This window comes from Anthonomus grandis, chromosome 5, assembly GCF_022605725.1.
Source record: "Anthonomus grandis grandis chromosome 5, icAntGran1.3, whole genome shotgun sequence".
In the NCBI taxonomy this organism is placed as follows: Eukaryota; Metazoa; Arthropoda; class Insecta; order Coleoptera; family Curculionidae; genus Anthonomus; species Anthonomus grandis.
Genome location: NC_065550.1, coordinates 7,356,266 through 7,380,029, shown reverse-complemented (window position 1 = coordinate 7,380,029; position 23,764 = coordinate 7,356,266). Strand labels below are relative to the sequence as shown.

The 23,764-nt window shown below is 33.3% G+C and overlaps 1 protein-coding gene across 3 annotated transcripts in view; it reads left to right on the top strand.

Moving 5' to 3' along the window:
* The first annotated feature begins 2,141 nt into the window (after positions 1–2,141).
* Positions 2,142–23,764, top strand: part of LOC126736529 (uncharacterized) — a 109,197-nt gene continuing 87,574 nt past the window's right edge. For 2 of the 3 annotated variants that reach the window (XM_050440921.1, XM_050440919.1), the window contains exons 1-2: positions 2,615–2,865; positions 21,371–21,517. In XM_050440921.1, the coding sequence (XP_050296878.1) occupies positions 21,374–21,517 (144 nt within the window). In that variant the 5' untranslated portion in view covers positions 2,615–2,865; positions 21,371–21,373. Of the gene's footprint in view, positions 2,399–2,614; positions 2,866–21,370; positions 21,518–23,764 lie in introns of those variants that run through there. The other variant, XM_050440920.1, reaches the window with a different exon arrangement.

Below are 23,764 nucleotides of genomic sequence, written 5' to 3'. Positions count from 1 at the left end.
TGAATTCATCAGTTGTCAAATCTGATTCTGATTGGATTTGCTGCATCTTGGTTGTTTCCATGATAAGAATCCAGTCGGTTGAAGTGAATGACTTGAGCTTTTTGTCTAAGCTTTTGTATTCTGCAAAAAAATCGTTAATTGCTTCTAGCACTTTGTATGATTCATCCCGAGATGTTTCGGTGACAAGCCGTTCCGCCTCTTAGAGTCATGAAGCCAAACCAAGTCACCGTTATTGTACTTCTGGTCTTTGGCATTGACATCATTTAAGTTCTTCATTCAATTGCTGGAATCTTGAATAGAAAAGCGTACGTGATTATGAATGAGATCCATTCTCCTACGCAACTCACTGACATAGTCCTCCCCGGCAACATCGGTTCCTGGCGGGCAACCAAATTTCGCATTTGAGCTGGAGTTCTCTTCGCATCACTATTTGAGCCGGAGACTTGCCTGTATATACTTTTATAAAAGGCCGCTCGATAAGACAGAAAGAACAAATGAAGAAACCTATTCCAGTTTTTTTGGTGGCTAGAGACTACTTTGGCCAAATACCGATTATTGGTCTTATTCATTTGTTCCACCATGACATCTGACTGCGGGTGTAATGCAGTAGTTTTCATTTCTTGATTTTGGATCATACAGATGTTCTGGAATAAGCTAGATTTAAAATTTTGTCCTTGGTCTAAATGTTCTTGGTTTGGTAGAGTAGACTTCTCATGTTGTACTGACGCATCAAATCTTCTGCTTTTTTTGCGGCCCATTACTTGCTGGACATACAACGCATAACAACTACTATAATAACAACTGATAATCATTCTCCTCTGCTCGCTGACAATATTTTCAATGACAGGTCGATGGTCTTTTCGCATCGACTTTCTTTAATTTGACGCGAGTGGAAGCGCCTTTTGCAGGATATCTTATTACGTGACCTGCTTTGTCGCGGTTTCGCTACGTCTTCCAATCGCCTCCCTAATTATTCGCTTGACCGATTCCTTACAGTCGTCCTTTTAAGGAATCACTTGTCAGACACGAGCCTGGCCCTTGTTCCTGTTCTTGTCTTCGAATTAAAGGATCCACCTTAGTGCGCATCTACTAGCTTAGTTGGAGGTGCTAGTAGTAAATACTGCCTCATATCATCATCGCGGAGTTCATCCAGGAATGCTTGGTCTGCGAAACGTTCCATGATTCCTTCCGGGAAATCTGGTTATGCCAGTTGAACCAATGTGCTAACGTGCAATGTGAGCTTCAAATTTTTGCAAAGACTCTGTTGACTTTTAGCACCTGTTTTTCAACTGCGTGTGGTAGACATGTTCCAGGTGTGATTGACCAAAACGCATTTCCAAATGCCTCACTAGATGGCTGTACACATCTTGTTCTTCAGGGGATACTCTTTGTAGGATGGCAGCATCATCTCCTCTCAAGGCCAATACAGGTGGCAGTGGCCTTCTCCCTGGATGACCAACCATTTGCTTTTGCAGCCGCCTCAAACTGATACTGATAAATATTGCAGGATGATACCATTAAGTTGAAGCGGTTTAAGGCGTATCGGCCCAACAGATCGCTTGTTAAATGCTTCGTTGTTATTGTGCACTGCTCAAGATCTACAGGGCAGCACATCGATAGTGTCGATATCCATTACTGCCATTTTGTTTTGAACATCCAAGACCCTGTCGTCCTCCAGTGAAAGAATGGGCTTCTCCAGTGAAGAATATTTTTCCAGAATTTCTTCTCCTAATCCTTTTTTATTTCCAAAATTCAGTACAAAATCAGTTCCCTTTTTAGGTCGTCAACTTTTAAATCTACCACCTTTGGCATTTTCACACGCGTTCAAATGTTCAATAGACCATTTTTATCATAGACCTTTTCTACTAAACCAAAATTTTTTCCAAAAATCTTCTTAAATTAAAAAAATGTGTTAAATAAAAAAAATTATAAAAATCTCAACTACCAAAATGTACTCTTTGAGAGTTTGTGAATTCATCTATTTGGTGTCAATGTATTTATTTCTTTTTTTTTTTAATGTATTGCATCCTCTAGGTATAACCTCGTTATCATACCATAAAAAAACAAGGTTTAATTTTGTATCTTGTTTAAAAACTGGTATGGCTTTAGTGCTAAATTACCATCGAGGCGTGAATATAACGACAAAACGTCATCCAACAAAGATGCTAATTATCAAACGAATAATAATGAATATAATGGTGTCGCGGCTTTTAAAGCATCAAGTATTGAATATTAATGTGATTTAAATGCATATTATATAAAAATCAGTAGTCGAGAATCTACGCGTGTCAGTAAACTGAATTTGTTTCGCTTGTGATTAAATGTGAGTGTGTAAAATGTAAACAAAAGGTTGTTAACAGAAGGATTTATAATAAGGATATACACCTCGCCATATAAGGTACATTTTGGAAAATATACCCAAATATTTAATTTTCCGATACTATTTATTATATATCAAGATTCCACCATATATTTCCTCTCACTAAAAGTCAATTAACAACTAATAAACCCTAAAGTTCATAAACAAACAAGATAAGTTCAGGTTGGCTCATCATGAGCGAGAGATAAAACCGTTGATAAGATACGCTATTATTATTTTTATCTGTGTCAAAATTTTCTGTTTCATGAACAAACGACAAAGTCTTGGTGGGCGTGAAAACCCAATTTAAGATTGGTGTTTGATTCGTTTTCTATATTATTTGTTTTAAATAACTGCATATTTTACGACGTAATAATGTAATCGCGTTTCTTTTCTGTTTAAAAGGCTCGTCAAACTGCTATTATAACAATAAAAGTGAATACGAATTAACAAGTGTATCGACCTGCCAGTGCAAGTTAATTAGGATTTACCAAGGATATTTTTAGGTATGGAAATTTTCAAAAAGTAATGATGCGTTAATTTTTAATTAAGACAATCCGCATTCTTCCTTAGCCATCATAGGCAATATTGAGCTCTTCTTTTTAAAATTCCTTTCCACATTCAATAGGCGGTATTTATATTAGTCATTCATTTAAGAGATATTCATAAAAACGTGAAGGAAAGGTCTTGCTTCTGTGAAGTAAAAGGCTTTACGATTTTCTTATTTTTTAAAATAAGCAGTTGCTAAGGGGTTCTAAAGGATTTGCTTTTAGAAAATAGGATCTAGGCTACAGCAACTTTTCTTATTTTATTTTAGATTAGTTGTCCCGGCATCTCAGAGTCTGCATCATAAAATGTGTGCGTTTCGTATAATAAAATCTTTTTGTAAGCACTTGGTTAAGTGACCTTTGATTGTTTAGTCATATAATTGCGTTAGTTATGGCCAATGTGGTTCATTTACGTATAGGAAAATACTACAAATCAAGACGTACACCTCATGAGTCAGATTTCAAGATGTTATATTATCATTTATTTATTTTTATTTCAACATTTGTAATATTTTAAAGATTACACAAAGTACTTCACACACACTCACTCACAATGTTTATATTCTGGAAACTGGGCTAAAAGCAAATACCAAGTCCGACAGTTAGGTATATGAAGAAGAGGATGATTGCGAGTCTGTCGGACTGGTACATGAAGGCCAAATAAAGACAAACTTTCAGTGCGTTTAATAAACCCATTGACTACATCAAAAGCAAAACAGACATCATAATATTATCTTCTTTTACTAAGTTGAGCTGCTCAGGTATATTAAGATATGACATAGTTTGCTCAACATTAAATGAAATATCTTGGCATGACAATTTATTATTAAACTTGTGACGGTTGCATGTGCCTGATAATACTCGTATAATCAATATATTATTGTATAATCAAATTTTGTTTGAGAACTCTAATATAGATCTGATCAGAGATAGGTACAAAATTTTTACGGCAAGTATATTTTTAAAACCGTTACTACCTCTTTTAATAATTGAGCCTAGGAAGCCTAAGGAAGCAACAAGGAAGAATTGGAGAAGGATGGAAGGATGTAGATAGGCCAAGAAGATGATACCAGATAGTATCGGCTCTTAAGTAAGGCGACTCCTTCCAAAGAGTCGACAAGAGATCAAAGGCTTGGTCGGAATCCTAACTGGGCATATCTGCCTAAGAGGGCATAAAACAGGCATAAACCTCCAAGAAGTTTATGCCTAAACAGGCATAAACTTCTTGATATTCCTTCAGGAAAGGAAACTTCATACCAAATATTAAGAATTTGTGATAGATAGAGTTGCCCGAGAAGGAAAATTTTTCGAGCAACAACACTCCAATGGGAAGATCTTAAAGGTGTGAACTGGGACAGCGGGCAAGCATTTATTAAGAGTAACCACTCAGTGAAGACCGTTCATTGGATTGGAGGTGTAGGGGTGAGTGATTCTGAGATTGGCAAAAAGAGACGTTTAGGCCTTAGTGCGGGGAGCCTCCCTTACTACTACCAATACTAATAATAATACTTTAATGAATCCCAGCATTCTATTTGCTCTACCCATAATAAAGTCATAGTGTTCTGAATACGTATGTAAGCTTAGTATCTAAGTAAACGCCAAAATCTTTGATTACAGATACTTCTAAAAGAGCAGTATTATTAATGTGATATTGAGCAGGTACTGGTTTAATTAGTCTGCTAAAGCGTCTAAAGCAGCATTTGGTTATATTCAGAGACATATTATTTTTAAGATGCCAGTTGAACATATTATCTTATTAAGAATTTATTTAACGATAAAGTTTGATATCGTCAGCAAACAGCAGAATAAAGGAGGATATTGAATCTGTTAGGTCATTTATATATAGACAAAACAAAAGAAGTCCCAGATGTGATTCCTGAGTGATACCAGAAAGTAAGTTACGCTAAAGACTTTAGATAAAAACATTTAACTTCACCTGCTGCTTTCTGTTGGATGAATAAGACACTCAAGAAAGCAAAGGTATGAGACAGATATGCCATAGTGGGAAAGTTTTTACTACTGAATAGTATCTCTGAAGTCTATGTAAATTGCATGTACTTCCGTGCCATTTATAAAACATTGATTAATAAAATTGACAAATAGAAATAAATTAGTGTATAGATCGACTAGAAATAAATCCAGGTCGTAAGGTAATAATTATTTTATTAAAAACTTCGACCAATATTTTTTCAATACAGTGGTTAAACAGTTTAGGTCCATAAGATACTAATTGGTCTGTGGTTTGTTATATCATTCTTTGCGCCGGATTTAAAAACTGGACACACATATGACAATTTCCAGACCTAGGGAAAGATGCCAGAGTTCGGTGAGATTTTTAACAATATGGTATAATAGCAGATATAATGAACATGAACAGCATTTAAGCAACTTGTTAGGATCCTTTTTTGAACCCGCATCTTTTGTGTCATTTAAGGTGTTCTTAATATGAATAGCACTTACCAAATTGAAATGGAAAAGGATTTGTAATTAATATTAGTGCTTTACTCTTGTAAACGTAAATTACTTGGATTAAATACTGATGAGAAAAATTCAGCAAATAATTTGGCTATATCAATGCCATTTGACGCATTTTTTGTGCCCAGACACAAAGCTGAAGAAACAGATCCATGGTTACGAACAAATTTCCAAAAGGTTTTAGGATTATAAATAAAATGCTACTTTGTGCTTCATCAATATAAGTCTCATAACATTCTTCTATTAAACTGGCTCTCATCGCAAGCTATTTTCCAAAGCATTGCCTAAGTATACTGGTAGCTTACGTACTAGTATATACAGTCAATCTGGAATTTAAAAAAAAATCCATGCAGGCATCCTGCTTTTATATCAGTAGTTGGACTCGTTAGTGGCTTTCCAGATATAGTGCATTTATTCCCAAAATATGCCCTTGCATTACACACACTTTGCGTGAAATATTAATTAAATAAATTTCACAAAGTATATTTTTAACATTATATAAACTACTCAAAACGAAATAAGGGCCACTTTTGTAATTAATTATTTTAATTTCTAAAAACTGTTAAAACTATAACATAACAAAACAATAACCTTAACAAAAAATTACAATTATCAATTTTTAAAAAACCTGAAAATAATCTACTAAGAAAAACAACAAAAATCTATTTCTTGATAATAATTAAAACACTAAAAAAAATTAAATTACTCTAAAAAATACTACTAATAACGTGAATAGTCTCCTCGCGCTCGTACGTACGACCTCTGCACATCGACGGGGCATAGTTTTAATCAAATTTTCAGAAGGGAGAATCTGATACTATGCCACTCTTCCTGAACTATGTTTTCAAATTGGTCCAAATTTTGGGGGGGCTGGCGAGTACTTATCCTTCTTTTAAGGTGATCCCAAAGATGTTCAGTAGGGTTAAGATCGGGAGAATTTGCTGGCCACTATAAAACCTCAATATTTTGCTCTTGAAATAATTTGGTTATTAGCCTGGCAATGTGGGGTCTTGGATTGTCTTGCTGTAAAATGAAATCTGGACCTTCCTTGTGGGTAGAAGGCAATATGTAAGGTTGTATAATGCCTTTTAAATATTGGTGAGCGTTTACGTGACCCCAGGAAACACATGTAAATTGGTTCATCCGGTTAAAGAAATACCACCCCAGAAAATAGAGCCAAATCCAAAATGAACGATTTTCCTTACATTTTGACCCCGTTATCGTTCACCTCTTCGTCTCCAAGCTCTCACACGCATCATTGTGGCTTAGTCTAAATCTGGACTCACCCGTAAGCAGAACGTAGCTCCATTGTTCCATGTTCCAATTTAAATGATTGCGGCAAAAATTCAGGCGGGCTCTTTGGTGCGCTCTGGTCAATTTTGGCCTAACAGTCTAACTCTTGACCGCATACCACTTTTATGAAGCCTATTTCTTACAGTTTCTATGCGTTGATATGCGCCGCCCTGTAGCTTTAAAATGAATATCAACGAAGTTCCGCGATGTCCTTGTTGTATTTTGTGTAGCAGATTTCAGACCTTCTCTCTTTGCGGATAAGGTCTTCTTGTCACCGGGCCAAGCTCTTGAGATCTCCTGATTAATCTTAATATTACCGAATGACTTACTTGAAGTCTTCGAGCAATACTTCTAATGGAAAAACCTTCTTAATATAAAAAAGTGCCTGCATTACTTCTATTTGATTTAAATGTCTTCTTTGACCAATAAGTCTTCCCAATACATCAACATTCATTTTAAATAATAAAAGTTGCAAATAAACAAAGAAACTGTTTCGCTCGAGGCAAATGTATTCAATAGTAACACAGCATAAAGAAACAAAAGTTTCACAAAAAACAAAAGTTTTCAGCAAAAGTTTCTTTATGCTGTGATAGTAATTTGAAGATATTAAAGATTGAGTTTTTTCAAACAAAAGAATTTATCTGCTAAATGAATTAAAAAAAAAGAATGTTTACATACGAAATATTTGTGTGTCTGTTTTATAAATAATAGCAAAAATTTACAAAGGTGATTCAAAAATTACAACTACGAGTGTTTTTAATAGTGGTACTTATTTCGTTTTGACTAGTTTATAATCGGAATTAATAATATTTACCAAACCTAGAGGACACTGGAATTAACAATAAATAAAATTTTATTGTCAAATCTATTTAAATAAAATTGAAGAAATGAGATAACAAAAAAATGTTTGAACCAAATTATTGGTACCATTACTTTGACGCGCAACTTGTTTTTATACGAATTTCGGTTTAGCCGCAAAAAAATCAAATTTATTTATTTTCCCAAAAAACGGGGCGGGGAGGCGGATAAACAATTTCCTCCTGATCCTCTAACATCAAAACTAGAAATCGTAATAATAAAATTTATCACATAAAAATTATAAAGTAGTATTTGGATGAATTACAAATAGCAGATAGTAAATTGGAGGCTTTAATTGCTATACAGTAAGGTCCTCTTATAAAATACTGAAACAATATTGTAAACATTAAGAAACCAGCTGATTCTCCCTCATTCCGTAATGAAACAAATGGTACACCGCGCGATATCTCGAAGGTCAAACGGGAATCTTCGGGAACAGCGTTCTGCCGAGTATATAAGGAGCCGCATCGCCGTTAATTGGCAGTTGTTCAGTGAAATAAAGTTCGGAATATTTAAATAGTTGCAAAAATTAAATTTTTTAGTTGTTGTGAGTGATCATGTTTTCGCAGTAAAGTGTCTAAATAAATTAGATAACTATTTTCTATTGTTCTAATTTACACCTAACGAACGAAAAAAAGATCCAATACAACGAGTTATGAGCGGGCTAAAACTCTTTCCTATTGTAGTTATTGTCATATTGAAGTATAACTACATATCATGGGTAAATATACCAGTCGCACCTTACAGAAAATATAGAAAGGAGACAATTAAAATTCCCAAGGCTTTAAAATGGGGTTTATAGGGAGCTTGTGAATACTGTCAAAACCTCTCTAATTTTCATAAGAGAGCACAAGCAATGACATTGAATATTTTGATCTCAACGCAAAATTGAATCGATGATCACCAAGAAACTTGACATCAATAAGATTATAAGATTTTATACTCTGTCAGTAAACAGGATGTGTCATCATAACTTATAAGACCAGTTCCAAACCCGCCTCGAAGGGTATTAAGATAGAGTAAGAATAGCATAGTTCGAAGAAAGGAACCCTCGGGTATCCCCGGTTCGATGCATACAGATTCTGAAAAAAAAATTGAGCGATTTGACAGGCACACGACCTGCTGTCTTACTCTTATTCGTGATATTTTGAGTGTACTCTACTTGTTTGAGTATTAGCTTTAACTAGTAAAATCTGATTCAGAAAAGGGCGTGTTGAGGGCAGAAAAGGGCATTTGTGTCTTCTAAAATACATGAAGACACAAATGTAGAAAGAGAACTTTGCTATAAATAGATTGGCTGGATAATGAGTTTTTGCGAATGAATCAGATTTTAAAAATTTCTCCATATACTTAAAGTGTATAGAACGTACTGTACATAAGTGAGTAGACAGACGAGTACGAGCTGTATAGAGCTTCTTTAAATTCTTGCACCCAGTGTTGCAGAGAAACACATTATTTCAGTTTTAAATTATCTAATGTAGATGTATTCTCGTTAAAACAAGTAGTATTTTAGCATCCTGAATTAAGCTAGGCACACATTTAATATTTATTTATAGGCACCTTATCTATTTACAAGTATATTTATAAGTATGTCCTTATCTTTAAATTTTTTGGCTGCATTAAAGTGATTTTATAAATTAACGTTTTTATAAAAGAGAATCTTGTTGGAATTAAACTTGAATCCTTTCTTCTAGTTCAATTCCACATTGAATTAATTTGCTTATGATAAACACCAATATAAATTTGCCCTTGATTTCTTTATGTAAAAGAAGAAGTTAAACATATTCTGAGAGGTCAGTGACAATATCAGGTTATAAAAGATTGTCTATAGTTTTTCCCTTCATAATCGCCCATTCTTCGTATATGTAACCTGCATACGAGACGCCCGCATTGTGCTTTCTCATATCAGAGCATATTGTATCGCATATAATAGAAAATAACTAAATGAAAAGAGCGAACTAAGTTATTTTTATTACTGATAAGCTAATTCATTGCGCGGCGACTCAGTGCATTTTAGACACCTACACACATTGAGGTGGTCTAAGGGATAAGGGCTGGGATTCTAAAATCACGACTCGATCTCGATACGATCACGACTTCGAATTCGATCGCCACTCAGTCGTGACGACAAGGGTGATTCTAAATTTCAATCGTCGGCTAAACTCGTTTTATTCGATTTGATTTAGGTTTCTTGGTACATTTTTGTTATTTTCCCTAATATTTGACAGATGGAAACGTCAATTAATACAACAGTAAACACTAAGAATTTTCATTTATTTTGTTAATTTTTTTCGCCTTCGTGTTTTTTTATTTAAATATATGTCTATATTATTTCTATAAAATAAAAAAAATTTCGTTTAAAACCACCACTATCCATTGGAAAATAATAATTCAACTCATGGAAAATCACAAAAACTTGTGTTCATCCACTTTTGGTTTTAATATGGCAACATTGGTGCAATCAATAGGACCTATAACACCAGGGAAATTGGATCTCTCTATAAATGTTAATTTATTAATTTCTCTCATCTCTTATATTTGAAAAATTAATCGGTCAGCAAGGTGATTGTCAATAATTTCAGTAATTTTATGGATTTAACGACTTGCAGTAGTTTCGCTAATTCCAAATTTAAAATCTTGTTCAATGCTTCTTTGGTAATAATCCGTGGCATTAAATCTTGACATACTAAAACTGCCCATTCAATGATAACTCTACTTCCTCTGCCTGTATTATTAACAGAAGGTTGTGGAAAATAGGGTCGAATTAAATCTATTAGTTTTTGTGTTTAAGAAAGCTTCTTGATAAACTAATGAAAACCAGCTGGTATGACTATTGGTAAACAATAAATGAAACAAATACGTTTAAAAAAAGATGCTGACATATTATGCACGTATTAAAAAAGGAAGAAGCTATATCGTCTGTTGTATACGATATACCCAAGCGTGTCGTCGACAAATCGTTAAAAACTAGGCAATCCGCAAGACACTCACGACTGAAAATTTTATTTAGAATCAGTCATATCGAGTAATCGTGTCGAATCGTGATTTTAGAATCCCAGCCAAGGAAATAAAGCCGATTTATTTTTAGACGATAAATCTGTTCGACTATCTATTCTGACAATTGATAATTCAATATGGGATGTAGGTCAACATTGACCCCAAGAATTAAACAGAGTTTGTGCTTGTGCTCACATTTATTTAAATTACATAGTGAGAAGAGCATTTGTTAGATTTCATTTTGATTGAAATTAACCATGCCTTAGCATCAGATTGTACAGAATTTATCCTTAAGAATAATCCCTCATATGCAGCTAGCCCAAATGGAGAAGATAATATCTAACAAATGGTAAAACAGTCTCTCTACCATCTGATGGCAAATCACAGATGAATAGTTGAAATATTACATGGCCCAAAACTGAGCCCTGCAAAACTCCAATATTCACGAGATGCTACTTGTTTGCCAAAATTAATTTTAAAAAGTTAGTATAATTCAAAGCATTGACTCATAATATTGAATCATCCCAATAGACATTTTTCATTAATTACCCTCTCGTGATTTTTAGAAGGCATATATCAAGTAATGGCGGTAATTAGGAATTTTGTAATGTCTGTCAGTTATGTCAGTTTCATAAGATGCTAATTATTAGCGTTGATTGAATATTTGGGCCAATGCTTTGAATTATACCAACTTTTTAAAATTAATTTTGGCAAACAAGTAGCATCTCGTGAATATTGGAGTTTCGTTATTATTCGTTTGGTTTTCCTGCTTGTATACATTTTTGCCAGGTGTAGCCACGAACTTATATATATGTAAATAAATATAATTAATAAATATACCTGGACTCCCAATTCAATGAAAAGTAAATGACCACTACTATGAAGCCGCCATTTTGCGTGATTGTGTCCTTTCGATGTTCGTCACTCTGACAAATTTTAATTGTGCCAATTGTAGGGAAACAAAACAATTAAAGTTTTTGAGAGGTTATGTTTACAAAAATACAAAAATTTATGAAAGAAAGTAATCCTCACCTAAAATGAGACAAAGTTTCAATCAACTTCGAATAGATGCATGCAATTTAAAATATGTATTTTATTATTCTGATAATCTTGAATCTTATAAATCGAAACTTAAACCTTATAAATCCTAATACCAGGAAAATGATGATCTTCATTTAAATTTTTGCTTGATATTTATATAATATTTGCTTAACAAATTCAGTTAAAAACACTTTTATTATCTTTCTATTTTTACTACTATTACGAGTTTTACTTCCTTCCATGTACAGCATGTTTCCACATTAATAGGTACAACCATCTATAAAAATCAAAATATAGATGATTTTATGAGGGTTTGTAATTAGCAAGGGTTTATATAGTAAAAATATATTATTCTATCATAAACAACACAGACAGATAATTCACAATAATTCGGTTTTGAGAAACAGTGAACCAAATACCTTTAAATAAAGATGCTGATAAATTATTCACGTATTAAATAAGGAGGAAGATACATCGCCTATTCCAGACGATATACCCAAGCGTCGTTTACAAATCGTCAAATACTAGGCAATCCGCCTATACACACACGTCAGCGTCGTCAACTTATTCGTATTCGTATTACCGTTATTCAATATATTTTTTGTTGGCAACACTAAAAATGTTCCGAGTGACCAACATCAAAAGGACACAACCACTATAAATATGGTGGCCACCAGGCAGTGGCCATTTTTGGGTATCGTGGCCATATGCATTAGTGTAATTATTAAGTTCGTGGGTGTGGCGCATTTAAATTTGAAATGGCGCTTAAAATATTGGGACATGCGCCGGGCGCCTAAAGATGGCATTTTTAATTTGAACGGGTACTTTTTAAATCTAGTAAAGAATTTTGTTTTTGTTATTTTTTAATTCAATATTTGTATTTAAGCATGTTTTTTTATATATGATCAATAACTGATAAGATTCTAAAATAGCAAATGTCTATGTCTATAATTATTACAACAAAACTATGGGTAAAAAGATTATAATATATGGTAAAAAGTGATGTATGTGTTCAAAACTCCCATTACTTTAAAAAGGCATAAACCGAGGAATCCGAACCGAGGTACGGTCAATTCCCTTTGTTGTTTACATTCTCATGGTTACATAAAAGAAATTTTAGAAATTGATTTGTATGATTTCGGTGGGCTAATTTATTTCTATATCTGGTTATTTGTGCGGGTTCTCTTACGGTTGTGTTTATCTCTATTTTAAACATATATCGTTAACTATTCTTTTAAATTAAATATTTTTCACAAAATAAAACAAGTATTATTATAATAAAACAACGGACGGAACTGGCCGAACTCGGCCTTACCGAGGTGCCGATTCTTTGATGCACAGAACACAAATATATTATATAGAGAAGTGGTTGTTGCACCGTCTATAGATTACAACAAGTCAGACCACTCGAGCGGCCCTGAAATCGATTGCCCCACCCCCCGTTTCTCACCTCGCCATGCATCGGCTGGGTAGAGCCCAGGTTTAGTTTTCGCAAGTACTAGAGAGTGCTTGTAATGATGGCATAAACAATGCAATTGAGCGGCGTTGCGATGCCATTACCGTTTTCTCTAATATACTTTATTTATATTTATTTAACGTTGTATATTGACTTCGATATAGAGTATCTTATCATATTTTATGTAAAAAAATGCTTGATATTTTATTAAAGGGGAGCAGTTGTATTGTTTTGTGCCTTCGGAAACAACTGAAAATTTGTTTGATATTATAATGTGATTTTTGCCATTTCTATATAAGCATTTGGCATCATTGCATCAGAGATGTTGCAAGCAAACAAACCTGCCCATAGTTTCACGGCATGCTACTTCTAGCCTTTCAATGTTCTAAGAGATTACGAGTAGATATACTAGAATATAATACATAATCTATATTACTAAAAATGATTTAAAACAACATGCCAGACCCAGACATAAAGAGCAAAAAATACATACATAAAATATAACTAAGTACACCTAAATTAAATATTTTATAAAAATTTATAATAATCTTTTTTGTAGAAAAAAAATATTTCATTGCTGAATGAATTATCTTTGTTTGATATATATTTGAAAAATTGAACATATTCTAAAAACTAATATGCGAGTATTATCTAAATAACAATATACCTATCTGCAATAGCAAATAAACTATTTGAAAATGAAAACAACTTATACTATGGCATATATCACATACATAGTATATTGTTGTATTTGTTGGTCTCCGATAATACTAACAACATAACTTGCAACTATAATATTAAAGAAAAAACTTAATTCAAAGACAAATGCCTATAGAAAATTAAAAAAAAAAACAAGTTATGACAAAAACATTTACCCTGATCCATTCATTCTGGGTGCTTAGCTCTGTTAGGCTCTATACCTATGTTTTGTCTCACTGAACATAGAAAATGGTATGATATGAGCATGACATAAAATGAAAAAATAGGCAGTGCAAACCTTGTAAATAAATTCTCTGAGTGATTCCTGTGAAAAATTATGACAAAAGAAATTTTGAAATAAATATATATTGTAGTGTAAATCCAGCAATATCACCGTTATTAGAATTTGGCGGAGAGAACTGATCAGAACAAATTCTATAGCTCAGTCTTAATGAATTTTACTTTGCATATCTCTCCATGTTTTTCTTGTAATGGGGACTAAAGGAAATTAAAAAATCTTTTATTACTCTGTTAATTACTATTACTATGTATCTGAACCATTCTTACATGAAGGATACTTACATGAAAATTTTAATCACTTTTTTTATTGTCGAAAGGAAATGAGAGGCAAGATATTTTGTACCTATTTATAATAATCAATTTAAAAATTAAATATTTAAAAGGTGAAACATCTTGATTGAAAACAACTGAATTTGATTTTATAACAGACTAAAAATTGACAATACAAAAAATTAAGGCTAATAAATAAAATCACATTTTCTTACCGGACACCTGGAATAGCTGCAAATCAATTAAAATATTAATTGATAATAACTTTTTAGGGAAAAAAGTTATTGATTTAAAATAGCATAAAACATCCTTAAAACAATCCCATTCCAGACTTTCAGCATACATTGAAATCAAGAACAAACTCAAATGATATGACAAATGATGTTCTATCAGTCAATGTCAACGTCATTTCTATCAGCTCCTGTCCATTTTGTCAAGGAAGATGGCCGACATACGATTCCGATTTTCACCATACAAGCTTCATACATGTGCTTTGGATGTATGCCCTCCTCATTACTTTATTAATAGCTTTACGGTACCTCAAAAGGTGGCGCATTTTAAAGTAACTGGCGCGTAAGAGTTAATTACCTGGCAACACAAGCTTATCGCGGTGTCATGTTATAAAAATAATAATAGGTTTATACTTATAGGTTTCGCTTACATTAAAATAAATATAAAAACAGAGTCGTGAGTGTTTACTTAAGATCGTCGGACTTCACATAATCCCTAGAAAAATCTTTTATTTATTTATTTTTTTTAACTGTATTGTTGACAAAGATGAATTGAGAAGTCAATTATTAAACTGAATCACAGAAAACGAAGGAGAGTAATTTTAGTTAGTCCTTTAGTAAGTATTCTGTGGACTGAATAGTATGATTGAACTATCAAGCCTAAGTGGCATCTATCGAAAGAAGTCCTAAAAGCACCAGGATGCCTAATGGTGTATTACAAACATTTTTGGTGAAAGCAAGAGGAAAGTAGAAGATTCGCGGAGAACATAATGATTCGCTTTTATAAAAGGCAAAAACACAAAACACAAAATCTACATCACAGAAGGTTACATGTTTCGCCCGACTAGAGCATCATTAGACCGATAATAAGGTAATAAGAATGTAGTATAAGAATGATGTGTTTGATCATTAACACCAGTAATGGTTGTTGTTTTGTGTAACTTTATTGATTTCTAGCATTTCCATCAGATCAAGTTTATTGCTTTTGTGGCGAAAATTTAAAAATTTTGAGTCAGTAGCTCAATTAAAACTGTGGTGGTTAGTGCAAGCAATTCTGTAAAAGTTATATTTGGGCAAATATTTCGGGTCCTAAAAATTCCTGAGTTTTGTTCTGGAGGGACTTTGTCCTTACAGTTAATAACAAATGATCTCAATGTGTGTTTAGTTTTAAAGCTCGTATTGATATTGTATCAATTAAATATGTTTCTGTTTTGGTATGAAATCGTACCCTATATTTTAACTCTCTGCTGAAGTCAAATTTATCCAGGAGAATCAAGAAAAGTCTAGAAAAGTAAGAATGGAAAGCTGCGAATTTCTGACTATTAGGGTGATTGGAGTTATAAGGGATGTTACTGTCCGTGGATGTGGATTTACGGTATATTGAAAATTTGATCTTATTGTTTATGCATGTTAATTAAACATTTAAACTCGTTATTATATTCGAGTTTAACAACATAATAAAATTTTGAACGTCAGAGGATTACCCTTAAAAATGGCAAAAATATCTTTGTATATAGTAGTATAATATCGTAGTATATTCTTATATCGTTTGATAAAGAAAATGTGCTGTAAAAGGGGATTATTTTTAAACAATTCAGCAAAACGAGGGGACAGGCTAGCACCCATTGCAACTTCTGCGTTTTGTTTGTAGTATTTATAGTTAAATTGAAAACAAAATTGTTGTAAGACTAAATCGACCAGAACACAAAGGTTATTAATATGTTGTAGAGCGATATGTATTTCACGAATAGTGATTTTAGGTATTTCTTCAGAGTTGACATTTTGTATTGCTATTTTGGGTGTATTTAGTTTTGGGTTTGACATTTTTGACGTTCGTACAGCTCAGTATGAAAATCTTCGATGACTTTTGAGATGTCTATGATCAGTTTTCCATAATTACCTTTTGTTCGATGCATACGTGGCTTTTCCCTTGAGTGTTCCCTTCAGTGTTCTTCTTAGTACTATCATATTTTTTATTTTTTTTCAAATATATTATTTATTATTTTTGTATTGTAGTTTATGTTATCTTTTCTGATTTTTCGTTTTGTGGTTTTATTAACGTCTCCATAGTCATCAGAGTTCCTGTTTAAGTTTCGTCTCGAGTCTATTAGCTGTTTTGTTTGTTTGGTTATTTTCGTTTCTTTTGGTTTTATTTGAATAGCAACTTTTTTTCACTACAGTTTGTATATAATTTATGTTTGTGATCTTTCGGGCTATGCCGTCTATACTTAGATTGTCCAAGGGCTGAATGATGTGATTTTATCCTCTAGTACCTGTTGGTACATCTCTATTTTTGTTCTGATTGAGTTTCTTTTTAATAAGTTTACGTCGTTCGAATTTTACATTCATTGATTGATATTGTAGCTCTTAACAGTCTGTGATCATTACCGAATATATTATATTTAGGACTGAGACGTCTGTAAATATCATTTTATCGTTTGATGGAATAAAATCAATTTCATTTTTTGTTTTGCCGTCCGGTTTATTTCAGGTCCATTTCATTCTCGATGGTTTTCTGAAATAAGTTTTATGCAATAGAGTTGTTTATATTGTAGGGAATCTACTAGTTGACAAAATTATTTAACAAATTATCAACTTGACACTAGAAAACGCGTTTAAAACATTGAATTGAGAAGAAAAGGGAATAAACATAGATGACATATACCTCAACCATCAGCGCTTTGCAGAGATAGTCTTATATAAATTAATAAGTGGAAGCGAAATTGAACTCGAACAAATGCTAACTAATCTTGCACAAGCCTCAAAGGCTGTGGGACTACAGATAAACTATGAAAAAACAAAAATTATGTCAAGCAGCCAAATAAAATTTCAAAAAAACGAAAAACAAGATGGGTTAATGGGCTTGGATGGACAGCTAACAAATTGTTAAATGTTTATACTCATAAATTTAGGAACACTATAATTATAACATTATAATTAGTTTAAAGAGAAGAGTATGGGAAGCTTATATTCTGCCGGTACTGACATACAGAATACCAGGCTGACACAAGGATGGCACTAGCTCAAAAAAAAAACAATCAAGCTCAAAACAACACAGAGCGCTATGAAACGGTCATTGCTTGGCATAAGACTCAGTAATCGAATAAGAAACACAAATAAATTAAACATCGCACAAAGGCCATAGACATCATAGACAAAATCAAGGTTGGTGATGGGTGAATTGGATTGGTATTGGGGTGGGTTTTGATTGGAGATATTCCACTTAAATTTTATATGTATATCAAAGGTGAGATTGTTGGCATTTTTAATTTTAAAAAAAATTATTAAAATAGCACAGTTAGTGCAGAATACAGTAATTATTTGAATTTTTAGTTTTATTACTATTACTATAAACATTGAATAACACAAGAAATTTCAAGTGAAAATCAGAATTTAACATTGACTTTGTTCAAATCAACCAAGTTTTACCTAAACCTTATGGAATTTTTTCAAGTATGACAACATTCCGATATATACTTACAATACTACAGTATAATACAATATTCCAGTTGTAAATTGGCCAACAAGATATTCCCAATTAGGTCCATAGAACAATTTAGAATCTCATTTGAATTAGTTATTAGTGTATATGTTATTCGTAATTGCCGAAATCGGCCACTGCCCGAAATTTTTACCCACAACGCGTTGTGAGTTTGAACATTTACTCACCATAGGATGAGACACTTTTTTTTGAGCACTGCGTAAACCTAAATTGCCAAAACGCGTTGTGAATAATTTACTTTGGCCACATCGCTTTGTGGCTATTAAGCGTTACCCAGGATCCTTTGAGAGGTAAGTGGTCGGTATCAGTCTGCGACAGGTATCTATTAAACTAGTAAGCCCCGACATTGCCAGAATTAGAGCTCTGTTGAGAAAGCAAATGTGATAACCTGGATAAATGTGGTAACCTGGATTTTAGACAATAATTCATACAAATTGGACAAAGGGTCTTAAAATTATTCAAAGTACCAAAAACCGCAGTTTCCACACAGGTATAAAACGAACAATTGCTAAACTATATTTCGACCTCGACAGAAAAATAGACTCTTAGATTCGTGTTTGGACACTGGTGTAGTAAATTAAATTACGATCGAAGAACGACTTGAGAAACATTTAAATATCGCAAAAGAGTCCCTAGAAGCTAATCCTGTACCTGAATCTGATGTTAAAAAACAAAAAAAAAAGAACAGGGAATAGAAAACGAAGACCAGTTTGATATGGAAACCGAATCAAATTCGAAACAGAAACTAATCAAAATGATGGAAGACTGGAAATTGAAAATATTATGACCAATTGTTGTATATTTGTGATTGTATGTACCTCCCACGTAACAGAGATAGTGAAGGCCACGAATCAATTCATATGGATTGTGCAATTAACTTAGATTTGCCATGTGCTTGCTTTGGGGTAATAAAAGGTCAACTAATAGCGAGAGAAAAGGTTGCAAAAGAGGACTTAAACAACAAGCTGGTAAAATAATTAACCACAAAGCAAATTTCCACCAGTTAATGTAGGTCACAATAAAAACAAAGGTAAGGACACAAAGTCACGGTCTCATCCAATCTATATAATTTCTTAATGTTTTATTAAACATACCAGTTTGGTAGTTTAATAAAACATTAAAATATAAAAACAAAGGTAGATCGCAGGCGTTGAACTCCTAAAATGTTTTAGCCGTAGTTGTGGGAAAAGCTAATCAAGGTTTGTACATTTTGGGAACCAAAATGGGAGATTAAAACAATTGTGCACTAGGAATGAATTTCAGTTATCACCTATATTTTTATCGCTATCTGAAATTGCTGAAGAATCCACTATTAATATACGACAGGAAGCTATGTTATCTTCTGGCTAAGCAAGGATTTATTAAACGTAACTCGTTTTTAAGGAATGTAGAAATAAGTCATGTGCGTGTGTAAAATTAAATTTATTATGTAATTCTAAATGCTATAATGTAATTATGTTATAGGTAGCTTTAATAATCAACCTTTAAATAATTTTCTTTTATTTCATTGTTTTATTAAAACACGCGATGTGGGTAAAATAGATGATCCACAAAACGAAACAACAGTAGACCAAGACTATTCGTTTTGTGGGTAACTTAAATTTCCCCACAACACGTCCTGGTCAATTAGGTTCACTCACTGCTCAAAAAATTATCTCCCGTGACGTCGTGGATAAATTTGTATACCCAGAACGCGTTGTGAGTAAATATTTCGGGTAGTAGCCGACTCCGGCAATTGCGAATAACATACACGGTAGTTCTAATTGAAATTTTTCACATTATTTCATTATTGTTTTTAATTGTACCTAATTTCCATTTCACTTAAATATTGACTTATAATGTTAATATACACCCAAATTTTTCTTTGTAAATAGCAGCAACGCGGAACGCTAATAACCTGACCTTCTTATCAGTGTTTATGACAAATAGAATTTCTCGTTCATGTTAAACCTCTGATACCATCTAGATAGTATTAAATTTTTAGTTGTTGCTCTTAAGTCATTTACTTTCTTACCGAAATAATTTATCAAAGATAAATTATTTCGAAGTAAGGAGAAATTCAGTTAAACACTAATAATAATAAAACCGAATATATCTGATGGCATAGATCTGATAGTATCTTAGCGGATCTTTTTTTTTTCAAAGCAGACCACATTGCTAATTTTAATTTTATTGGATCAAACAACCATATTTTTCATTTCTTTTGCTGCTTATCTTTTTTTAAAGAATGAATCATCTTCCATAGATATTACTTTTGACTTGGCTTAACATTAAAATAACTATAGTAATCTTTATGATGTTAAAACAGTTTTACAGTTTCGATGATATGGTGAAGTTGAGTCGCTTATATCGGAAAAAACTTCGGCATTACTAAGGGGTCTCTTTATTTTCAATATTGTGTACCTTTTTGTAAATATTGATTATTCTTTTTTGAGGCGTAGAAGATAACTTGACATTACGAATGGGTTTGGATTTCTAGTTGTGAAGTTGGCCTTTAAACTTGATCAAACTAACATATAGCTGTAGTGAGGCAGCAAGCCACAATATCTCGACGGGCTTTCAAAGATTCATTAGGAATAGATGCCTTTACGACTTACAGCCATAAGCTTCAGGAATTTGCCGGTATTCGAAGTCGGTGCACTGCCCACTTTGTAGATCTATTTCGGCTCATCGTCGTCAGTCCTAATGAACGATTTACTAGTACACCAAAGTGCCTATAAAGGAATCTGTCATCGAGATCATCTGAAACCAACTAGACAAGGACACAACTTTCTCGACCTAGCGTCTGTCCATATCTATGTGTATCCCTTACTTCAAATGGAAGATGTCTAAATTCCCAATCTATTTGATTAGTGCTTAATCAAGGATTTTTATTCTGTCAGTAAATTGAGAAGTTCACGTGGCCAACTTTAGAAGTCTGAAATCTACTCAACTTTGCGTTGTTACGTTATTTTTGCTACAAAATATAAGTAGGATGTAGCAGGTAACTTGTAATGGTTATAAGTCGGTTATTATAAGAGATGATTCTGTTTATGAGGAAAAAAAGTTAATAAAACTAACGCCCTCTTTATTAGTGAAAAATTGTAATTGAATAATAATGTTTTATATTGATACTGCTATTTAAGCTAATATTCTTTATCTCTCTTTTTCTATTCTCTTTGTCATATTCAAAGACATAATAATATGTGGGTGTGTGAATATTCGACATTTTACTATAAAGCCACATTTTAGACAAGCAAACAGATTTTGATGTTTTAAAACCTTGGCTTTATTTAATAAAATGTTTTGTAATTTTTTTTAATTATAGAAATGTTGTAATCAATAAAAAAACTTTATTTTCAGAAAATGAGTGGCAGAATAGACAGAAGAAGCAACCCAAATGGGGATCTGGTTATCGATAATGTTCTGACATCACAGCCAGAATTGGGTCCCAGTATTCCAGATGGAGGATATGGATGGATTGTTTTTGTGTGCACGTTGTTTTTCCATGTAAGCATAATTTTTTAAATTTACTTTAATATACTTACTAGTCGTGCTGTTTAAAATTAATACCATCCTGGCTTTAAAAAATAGCTTATTTCCATAGCGATGATAGAGTACCATTTTGATACAGGGCATTTATACACCATAGGACAAAAACTAAAGGATTTAACTCCGAAATTATTCCATGAATATTATAATTTTTAATAATTTTCGAAAACGTGCACAACAAATTTTCATCAAATCCCGAATTTAAAGTTTTCAAACAAATTTTCGACAAATTCAAATTTTGTATTTTTCAGATTAATAATGTAGCTGAATAAAATTATTATTAATAGTTTAAAAAAATTAGAATAGTAAGGCTTCTTAAGAGGGGGTAAGAAAGGGGTAATCTCTCTTTTACCCTCTGTAGAGCTTCTCAAAAACGAAACTCGAACGAAAAATTAGAATTAAAATATTTTAAACTAGCTGAATGCCCGCGGCGTTGCTCGCGTGAAAATAAAAGAAAAGTCGAAGAAGGTCTCCAATAATAGTAAATGCAACCCACAATACACAAAAATAAAATCCGAAGGCACGGCTCAATGATTGTACATGCAACCCACAATACACAAAAATAAAATCCGAAGCCTCGCCTCATTGATAGTACATGCAACCCACAATTGCCACGCCGTTTTTCTTGAGGTCAAGGGGCGCGATTAATATAATATAATTATTATAAAACCAAGACACAAATAATCTTAAAAATGATTCGTTAGATGCAGAGCGAGCGGTAAGACTGAGTCGAGTCACCTCTCAGGCAAAGTATATAGATTTCAACTGTTAGACTGTGTCTCGGGTATCAGTCTCGCATGAACCCGCCTTGTTGTTATGTCTACCAAAATATAAATAATACAGAGGCACTTTTTCAATCGTACTTATTAATCAGTTTTATGCCGCTATGCGATATTTATCATATCGCTAACACCCCTTATCGGTGGAATTTCGAAAAATCCGTTCTTATCCGGTGCCTACATTATAAAAGGAACCCGTTGGCAAAATTTCACGTTTCTAGCTATTGTAGTTTGGGCTCTGCGATGATGAGTCAGTCAGTCAGGACAAACTCTTTTATATATATAGATGTCATAAGCATTTATTTTAAATTAATTTCAAAACTATTCAGATCAACGTAACAGTGGTGATAAACACGACAGGGTATGTGAGAAAAATTCAAGATATACTTTCAAAAGGATCCTACCAAGAACTTCAAAAGGATTCTATTCTTCTAAGGAAAGCTTAAGAAGGGCATCAATCCAATCTGCCCATTCATAAGATACGAAAACGCAAAACAATAGTACGGTTTTCCTCTTAGATCAATTGTTCGCGCTGTAGGATCTCTAACTTATTTCCTTGCAAAATATCTTGGCACAGGTTTTGAAATTTGTGCTAGATATGTGCAATAGTCTAGAGAGCGGTATCAGTTTTTGAATAGGAATCCCTGAGTTGAAAAATCTAATAACATCACTCCATGGCACTTGAGACCGTGAATAGTAAGGGTTTTGTGACCCATGTCGTAGGCAGAGAACAGTGGCAGGACTTGAAGGGTCCTTCATTGCTAAACAGATGAACCATCTGGTATAAAGATGGCTTCAGAATAAACAACTAAGTTGGTGCAAGGTTCTATGGTAAGGCCCCGTCTACTAGAAGAGTATACTCGCTGGAGAAGCATGCTACTGTTTTCCAAGCTGAAGTCTATGCTGTAAAATGCGGACATAATATCCTGAATTGTGGATATCGCATTTGCATCAATCTGATGATATAGCAGAGCTACCATTAAGATTAGCTGAAACGATGAACTCGAACTCCTACTGGAGTGCATAAAGGTTCTGAAGGCACTGATAAAGTTGGGCTGCAGAGTTCAGCTTGTCTGGGTGCTTGTTCACTCAGGCTACATAGAAAACGAGGAAGCGGACTCCCTCGCCAGACTGGGATCCGCGGGGTCGGCAGGCTCCGAATGTACAATCGGTATAGCCAAATTTGTAGCTGTTGTATCGATGAAAAGCCTGCTGGACAAGTAGACCCTCCGTTCAGAAATGGACGGAAGCACCTAATATAAGACAGGCAAAACCATACTGAGATGGGCACGTATAATATGAAAAATTATAGTTATATTATTTATTGACAATTAGTATTACAACTGTTACAATGGTAATATTGTAGGCCCAATTACTGAAGGATATATTTGAGGAAGACATTGAAGTCCTTGACTTTATTGATTTT